Raw genomic sequence first — 9,473 nt, 5'->3', positions numbered from 1 at the left:
ATCACCCCTACCTTGTCACAAAACAACTGATTGGATCAAGTGCATTAACGAAAGAAATTCCACAAATTAACTTTTAACATGGCACACCTGTTAACTGTAATGCATTCCAGGTGACTACCTCATGAAGCTGGTTGAGAGAATGCCAAGTGCGTGAAATGAATTCATCAATGCAATGGGTGGCTACCTTGAAGAATCTCAAATCTCAAATATATTTATTTAACACTTTTTTGGTTACTACATGATTCCATATGTGTTATTTCATGGTTTCGATGTATAGAAAAGAAATCAATTAATAAGACATTTCTGTAGCACTTTACATTGAAGCACAGAATAAATGGTAATAACATGACAATAACATGGAAAATACTTCTCTTGATAACAATGTTCATTTCCTTGCAAAATATATATGCAAAAACAAATTAGATTGTTTCAAGGTAAAACGTACACATAAACAAAAGTGTAAAAAGTTTGTTTTGCCATAGATCTATAATTCTACAAATGCAAGAACCATAAACTACCATTACGGACTCGTCTGCCATCGCTGTCATATTCTTCAATTTGATGGCAAGAGCCGAACCCACAACTAGAGGTAAAAACAGATCAAGGCCAAGTGAATCATCCAGCAGCTTTGGATAACCATCTCTTCACACACTTGAGCTGTGGTTCTGCAGCTAGCTATATCTTGTTTCCAGTAACTACCATTTCACATGTCCTTAGAACACCAAAGAAACATGAACCATATTATCCCACCACTATTAAGTCTAGGCTCAACATCTGCGTCGGGAACATGCACATTGAAGCAAACAAGTTGAAAACAGATCATTGGTGAACTTACAATTGTATTGTTCCGCTTCTAATGAGATTCAATTAAATAACATTTTCCCAAATATGAATAGATGATCTTATAGTAAAGAGATGCAATATTTTAGGGGTTTTAGGTTATCTTTTTTCATCGAAAACAGCACAGAACTGTAAAAATGTATTTTACAATCATTTACAGATCCATTGTTGTTGCAACATTTTGTTCACAAAGGCATCCTCTTCTGAAATAATATGGTTCGTTTGAGCAACTTGGTTAATTTGAGCAGGCTGTGTTAGGCAAGGAAAATGTCATGCAAGCTGTATCAATGTAAAAAATAACAACCCAACAACAACATTGTATCAATGTAAAAAAAAGCACATAAATGATTTTCCTCATAGAGGTCTTCAGGTGCTGGGTCCTCTTCCCAGGATCCTGTTGTGCAGCAGGAGAGAGAGCCCACAGCAATACACCATGCTTTTCACTATCATCACTGTGTAAACCACAGAGGCCAGGTTCAGACTGCACGTTGACTGGAAGGAATCTGGGGAAGAGAAAAGATTAAGGCTGGGATTCAATTTTAATGCAGGTTACAGGCATTGCCGTTTAAAAACACATGGTCCTATTAAGCCAATTTATGCTATATTTACCGTGGATAGCATCTCGGCAAACAAGTGCCTTTAAGGGGCACTTTGCCTATAAACCATGATCAGATTATCTATCTGATCGCGTTTTGTACGGTAAAACTCAATTTTACATGACCTTGGCGAGTGCAACAGGTAAAAAAGTTCCATTCGACTCGCTCTGCCAAGTCACAATTCCTGGCACTCTGGTCCTGGATCTTGGACCTGCTACTCACGCTGGTCTAGGATTCGTTTCAGCCCGGGTTAATTTGTGTCTCACACATGCTTTATAGCGCGGATCAGGGTAGGCTACTAAACGCTCCTGGATCCGGATCATAAGAGGATATGTGAAAGCGCCCTTAATTAAAGGTAATTTCAAATTGAGCAGCCATAAACAGCGTTTAACGTGAATGCGTTCCTCAGAAGGTGGAATAGCTACAAAACGCAATCGGATTTAATACCTGTCTAAATCTGTTCATTTATCCAACCCCTCATATTTTTCTTTTTTTCCCTTTTTTCTTTTTGTTTTGAATTGACCCCAACCCTGCATGAAATGTACATGAATTTTACCTTCGGTAAACTGCAGAGTCTGTGACTCCTGCGTGTCATTTCTGAACGCTGGTGCAGACATGGTGGTTGGAGTATCTTCAGTTGGTTTATTTGAGAATGAGATGGAAAAAGATAATATTAAAGAATATGCTTTCAGAATATTATGTAGGCTACTGTCAGGGATAATTGTTACGCTAATTAAGGTGTTTTGTTTTAACTTGCAAAACGAACTACACAACATTCCTATGCAATGGCCAATTGTGTGTCACATTTTTATGTACTTTCTTTTTAATAGGCCTATGTCAGTTTTACATGGTTGAATCCATGATAACCTACTCATATAAATATAGTACATAAATATTAAATGAATAATGGTGTATGAAAAACATAATAGGTCTACATACTAATGTAAAACTATTTCAATGACTGGCTTTACCTTTTGGGATGACAAAATGTTGAGCGCCCCATTCATGCTCCACAGAACAGATGTATTTGTTCCTGTACGTATTCTCTTTATCAATGATGATCATACTGGTCGTCTGTTTTTCCTCCCTCTGCTCCAGCTGTTCCCCCTCTGCTTTGGGCACCTCCGTTCTTCCGCCGTTTGCTTCCTCAATCTTCCATGAGATCTTGACCAAGTCTGGAAACATGGCTCTAGCCAGACATAGCAGGGTGGTCTTCCCATTCGACTCAGAGTTGGACGCTGAGTACAGCGTCACTTTGGGTTTTCGTTTAATGCCGTCTGATTTTCAAGAGAAATAATAACATTTACAGACAAGATGAATCGTGATGTCCCACACCATTTGTTTTATATCCAGCTGTACTGTCTATATTCAAGTGAACAATTAATTACATTTTTCTCCATAACAACTATCCTTTATGGAATATATTATTTCAATGTAAATCATAACTTTCAATATCATAACGTAAGACTCTTATTTAAGTAAACAGTTAAACATTTTTGCTCTATGTCAAATTACTTTACATTTATATCATTAATTTAACTGAGGGGGTATATCTCTAAGAGTAGGGACATGCAATATACTGTAAAATATTCATATGGCTTCCTTGAAAATCTGAATTATCTATTGTACAGACTAATAACACATTTTCAAATACTTAATATTTTTGTCCTAACATGGATTAATCACGAATAGTGCATATTTGCAGAGCAATACTGCAGATGTTTTCGAAATGATTTTGGATAGTGAATAGAGCTATAGATTAAATATTAATTATTAAGGACTACTGCTTTGTTTACCTTTTGAAAATCAGAGGAATGGATATCTTACCTGTCACATAAAGTGTCGTGCCAGAGCCAAATTCGAGCCTTCACAGTGAAAATCCCCTTCTCAAAAAGTAGTCTGCACTGTGAGGATAGCCTGGAGGGGTGGATATTGGGAGTGGTGGGGGGTTGGTGGGTTTTTCCTGAGGTAGCTAGTCCCCCTCCATCTTTAAATTTGATAATTAAGAATTTTTAATTGTTAATCCAAAATATTTAAATGTTTCTCTGCATATCTAAGCATAACTCTTGAGCTTTAATTTTTTTTACAGATCTATTTATTTTTTATTTTTTTATTTAACCAGGTAGGCCAGTTGAGAACAAGTTCTCATTTACAGCTGCGACCTGGCCAAGATAAAGCAAAGCAGTGTGACAAAAACAACAACACAGAGTTACACATGGGATAAACAAACGTACAGTCAATAACACAATAGAAAAATCTGTATACAGTGTGTGCCAATGAAGTAGGGGGTAAGGCAATAAATAGGCCATAGTGGCAAAGTATTTACAATTTCACAATTAACACTGGAGTGATAGATGTGCAGAGGAGGATGTGCAAGTAGAAATACTGGTGTGCAAAAGAGCAGAAAAACAAAAACACATATGGGGATGAGGTAGGTAGTTGGTTGGATGGGCTATTTACAGATGGGCTGTGTACAGCTGCAGCGATCGGTAAGCTGCCGCACCCATCCCTTTAGCGGGATCATTTTCATCAACACTCGCTGAATTGCAGCGCGCCAAATTCAAATTAAATTACTAAATTACTAAAAATATTAAATTTTCATGAAATCACAAAACACAGTTTAGCATGTTGTTAATCCACCTGGCGTGTCAGATTTCAATACAGCTTTTCGGCGAAAGCATAACAAGCATTTATGTAAGAACATCTCTCTCAGTAGACAAAATATCACAAACACTAGCAGCCAAGTAGATTGGTCACAAAAGTCAGAAAAGCAATAGATTAAATCGCTTACCTTTGATGATCTTCGACATAGCAGACGAAAATGTCTACAGTATCCGTAATGTCTACAGAAACATGTCAAACGTTTTTTATAATCAATCCTCAGGTTGTTTTTAAAATATATAATTGATAATATATCAACCGGGACTGTTGCTTTTTCAATAGGAGAGGGAGAGACAATGGCTGACCCACTCGGTTGCGCAAGCAAAACTCTGCGAACACCCAGCTATCCACTGACGCAAAGTTATCTTTCTCTTTCATTTTTCTAAATAAAAGCCTGAAACTATGTCTAAAGACTGTTGACACCTTGAGGAAGCCAACGGAAAAGGAATCTGGTTGATATCCCTTTAAATGAAGGCAAGGCATCCAATGGAACAGAGAGCTTTCAGGAAAAAAAACACTTCCTGGTTTGATTTTCCTCAGGTTTTTGCCTGTAATATCAGTTCTGTTATACTCACAGACAGTTTTGGAAACTTTAGAGTGTTTTCTATCCTAATCTGACAATTATATGCATATTTTAGTTTCTGTGCCTGAGAAATAGGCAGTTTCAAATGGATACGTTTTTGTAGCCAAAAAACAAAAATCCTGCCGCCTCCACTCAAGAAGTTAAAGCAGACCACCATAGTGACTGTGCCCAAGAACACTAAGGTAACTTGTTTAAATTACTACCGACCCGTGCACTCACATCTGTAGCCATGAAGTGCTTTGAAATGCTGGTCATGGCTCACATCAACACCATCATCCCAGAAACCCTAGACCCACTTCAATTTGCATACTGCCCTATCAAATCCACAGATGATGCAATCTCTCTATTGCACTCCGCACTGCCCTTTCCCACCTGGACAAAAGGAACACCAATGTGAGAATGCTATTCATTGACTACAGCTCAGCATTCAACACCATAGTGCCCTCAAAGCTTATCAATAAGCTAAGGACCCTGGGACTATAAACACCTCCCTCTGCAACTGGATCCTGAACTTCCTGACAGTCCGCCCCTAGGTGGTAAGTGTAGGTAACAACACATCCACCACACTTATCCCCAACACAGGGGCCCCTCAGGGGTGAGTGCTCAGCCCCCTCCTGTTCTCCCTGTTCACTCATGACTGCAAGGCCAGGCACAACTCCAACACAATCATTAAGTTTGCCTATGGAACAACAGTGGTAGGCCTCATCACCGACAACGACGAGGCAGCCTATAAGGAGGAGGTCAGAGACTTGGACGTGTGGTGCCAGGACAACAACCTCTCCCTCAACGTGATCAATACAAAGGAGTAGATTGTGGACTATAGGAAAAAGAGGACCAAAAGAGGACCAAGCAGACCAAGTTCCTTGGTGTAAACATCACCATCAAACTAACATGGTCCAAGCACACCAAGTGAAGAGGGCATGACAAAACCTATTCCCCCCCGGGAGACTGAAAATATTTGGCATGGGTCCTTAGATCCTCAGAAGGTTCTACCGCTGCACCATTGAGAGCATCCTGACCGGTTGCATCACTGCCTGGTATGTCAACTGCTCGGCCTCTGACCGCAAGGCACTACAAAGGGTACTGCGTACGGCCTTGTACATCACTGTGGCCAAGCCTCCTGCCATCCAGGACCTCTATACCAGGTGGTGTCAGAGGAAGGCCCTAAAAGGTTTCAAAGACTCCAGCACCCTAGTCATAGACTGTTCTCTCTGCTACCGCACAGTAAGCGGTACCGGAGTGCCAAGTCTAGGTCCCCCCTCTTTTATACCTCTGCTTCTCTCTGTTGTTATCATTTATGCATTGTCACTTTAATAACTCCACCTACATATACATATTACCTCAACTAAGCGTTAATCCCTCACATTAACTCTGTACTGGTACCCCTCTGTACATAGTCTTGCTATTGTTATTATACTGCTGCTCTTTAATTACTTGTTACTTTTATTTTTTTTAACTGCATTGTTGGTTAGGGGCTCGTAAGTAAGCATTTCACTGTGTTGTATTCCAGACTAATAACATTTGATTTGAAGAAGCTGATTAAACAGGATGATCATTACACAGTTGCACCTTGTGAGTGGCCAATAAAAGAGTGGCCAATAAAAGGCCACTCTAAAATGTGCAGTTTTGTCATACAACACAATGCCACAAGTTGAGGCAGCCTGCATTTGGCATGCTGACTGCAGGAATGTCCACCAGAGCTGTTGCCAGAGAATTGAATGTTCATTTATTTACCATAAGCCAAATCTAACATTCTTTTAGAGAATTTGGCAGAATGTCAACCGGTCCCACAACTGCAGACATTGTCATTTTTAACATTTTTGTCATTTAGCAGGCACTCTTATCCAGAGCGACTCACAGAGGGGTTGTGCATACATTTCTGTACTTGTCCCCCGTGGGACTCATACTCACAACCCTGGCATTGCAAGCAACATGCAGTACCAACTGAGCCACACAAACTACATGTAACCACACCAGCCCAGAACTTCTACATCTGGCTTTTTCACCTGCAGGATCATCTGAGACCAGCCACCCGGACAGCTGATGAAACTGTGGGTTTTCACAAGAGAATAATTTCTGCAAAAACTGTCAGAAACTCAGGGATTCTCATCTGCGTGATCATTGTCCTGACCAGGGTCATGACCTGACTGCAGGTCGGTGTCGAAACTGACTTCAATGGGCAAGTGCTGACATTCTATGGGCACTGGCAGGCTGGAGAAGAGATTCAACTTCACGGATGAATCCCAGTTTCAACTGTACCCGGGCAGATGGAAGACAGAGTGTATGGTGTTCTGTGGGCGAGCTGTTTGCTGATGTCAACGTTGTGAACAGAGTGCCCCACGGTGGCGCTGAGGTTATGTTATGGGCAGGCATAAGCTACAGACAGCCAAAATAATTGCATTTATCGATGGCAATTTGAATGCACAGAGATACCGTGACGAGATCCTGATGCCCATTGTCGTGCCATTCATCCACCACCATCACCTCATGTTTTTTTTCTTGTTTTTTTCTCAATATAACCTTTTTTTTAACTAAGCAAGTCAGTTAAAAACACATTCTTATTTACAATAACAGCCTTCCAGGGAACACAGAAAGACAGATTTTTACCTTGTCAGCTCACGGATTCGATCCAGCAACTTTTCGGCTACTGGCTCAACGCACTAACCACCCCATATTTCAGCAATGATCTGTACCCAATTTCTGGAAGCTGAAAATGTCCCAGTTATTCCATGGCCCGCATACTCACCAGATGTGTCACCCATTGAGCATGTGTGGGATGCTCTGGAAGGACTTGTATGACCGCGTGTTCCAGTTCCTCCAATATCCAGGAGCTTGACACAACCATTCAAGAGGAGTAGGACAACATTCCACAGCCACAATTAACAGCCTGATCAACTCTATGCGAAGGAGATGTGTCACGCTAAATGAGGCAAATGGTGGTCATATCAGATACTGACTGGTTTACTGATCCACGCAGCTCCAGTTTTTAAAAAGGTATCTGTGAGCAACAGATGTATACAGTGTATTCAGACCCCTTGACTTTTTCAGATTTTGTTTTGTTACATTCTTATTCTAAGATTAAATAAATAGTTTTTTCCCTCATCAATCTACACACAATACCCCATAATGACAAAGCAAAAACAAGTTTAGACATTTTTGAAATTGTTTTTAAAAATATCACATTTACCCAGGTATTCAGACCCTTTAGTCAGTACTTTGTTGAAGCAGCTTTGGCAGCGATTACAGCCTAGAGTCCTCTTGGGTATGATTCTACAAGCTTGACACACCTGTATTTGGGGAGTTAGTTCTTTGCAGATCCTCTCAAGCACTGTGAAGTTGGATGGGGAGCGTCGTTACACAGCTAATTTCAGGTTTCTCCAGAGATGTTCAATCGGGTTCAAGTCCGGGCTCTTGCTGGGCCACTCAAGGACATTGACTTGATGGCTCCAAACTTCTTTCATTTAAGAATTGAATTAACCTTTATTTAAACAGGGAGTCACACTGAGGTAAAACTATTTTACATGAGAGCCCTGTATACCTTTACACATTAAACACAACAGCCCTACAAAACACTATAATAAAACACATAATACACAACATTAAATATATTTAAGAAAAGCAATCGCATTCTGTAACGTAAAAGTCTCCAATCAATCATTTTATTGGCCTGAAAGGCACCAGAATATCTCATTGCAAGGAGTTCCACACAGGGAGCAAAAAAACTAAAAGCAGACTTTCTCAATTATGTGGAGACCAAAGGGTTGCAAAACGGCATTGTAAATCATTAAAAGGTTGTGCAGCTCTCTTCCTACAGACAGAGAGGTCCATCCCACATGTTTGTAAAGAATACAATGAGGAGTTCTACAACTTTCCCCAGTAATAAAACGTATTGCTGAATGGAAAACTGAATCCAATGGTTTCAAAACATAGGCGTCCGCATGCATATAAATAATGTAACGATAGAATGATGAAGGCCACTGTGTTCTTAGGGATGTTCAATGCTGCAGACAATTTTTGGTGCCCTTCCCCAGATCTGTGCCTCAACACAACCCTGTCTCAGAGCTCTATGGACAATGACTCCTACCTCAAGGCTTAGTTTTTTGCTCTGACATGCACTGTCAACTGTGGGATCTTATATAGACAGGTGTGTGCCTTTCCATATCATGTCCAATCAATTGAATTTAAACCTGGATGCAAATCAATTGAAACCTGGATGCACCTGAGCTCAATTTTGAGTCTCATAGCAAACGATCTGAAAACTTTTGTAAATACGTTATTCTGACCGTTATACCCATATATACCTAAAAAGCACACAAACCTCTGTCCAACCTCTGCACACAATATACATTACAGGACACATCAAGAAGATCCAGTTAAGACACTGTTTGCTCATTGGCAAGACATCTTGTTTATTTATTTATAATTCCTTTTATAATTGCATTTCACTTTGGATTTGAAGAAGACACTACACTCTCACCTCTTATTATGTCACTTACTATGGTATAGAAACCTTTTCATGAATACAAAGCTTGATTAAAACCACAGAGTTGTTGTACAGGCTGTGTGGATCAGTTCTCACTGTGGGTTCCCGAGACCCAGCAGGCACAATAGTAGGTGGCAGAATGGGACACTTTAACGAACTTGATCATAAGATTACTGGAGTCAAACTCCCTCCAAACGGAGAAATCTGCTCTCTGAGGATGAGTGGTAGCACGGCTGTCAGAATTGTCACCAGAATTAAAGTATAGAATCCAAGTAAATGGTTCACCCTCTCTCTTCTGATACCAGTGGAC

The 9,473-nt window shown here is 40.2% G+C and overlaps 1 gene segment (V, D, J or C); it reads right to left on the bottom strand.

Moving 5' to 3' along the window:
* Positions 1 to 1,206: 1,206 nt before the first annotated feature.
* On the bottom strand, positions 1,207 to 4,475 carry LOC139400113 (T-cell receptor gamma chain C region C10.5-like). The segment is given in 6 exon segments: positions 1,207 to 1,343; positions 1,993 to 2,067; positions 2,408 to 2,713; positions 3,264 to 3,301; positions 4,228 to 4,279; positions 4,403 to 4,475. Coding segments are annotated over 6 exon segments (681 nt in total).
* Positions 4,476 to 9,473: the final 4,998 nt, after the last annotated feature.

This window comes from Oncorhynchus clarkii, unplaced genomic scaffold (assembly GCF_045791955.1).
Source record: "Oncorhynchus clarkii lewisi isolate Uvic-CL-2024 unplaced genomic scaffold, UVic_Ocla_1.0 unplaced_contig_10042_pilon_pilon, whole genome shotgun sequence".
Taxonomy (NCBI): domain Eukaryota; kingdom Metazoa; phylum Chordata; class Actinopteri; order Salmoniformes; family Salmonidae; genus Oncorhynchus; species Oncorhynchus clarkii.
Note: the sequence above shows the minus strand (reverse complement) of the source record. Positions and strands in the feature narration are given on the sequence as shown.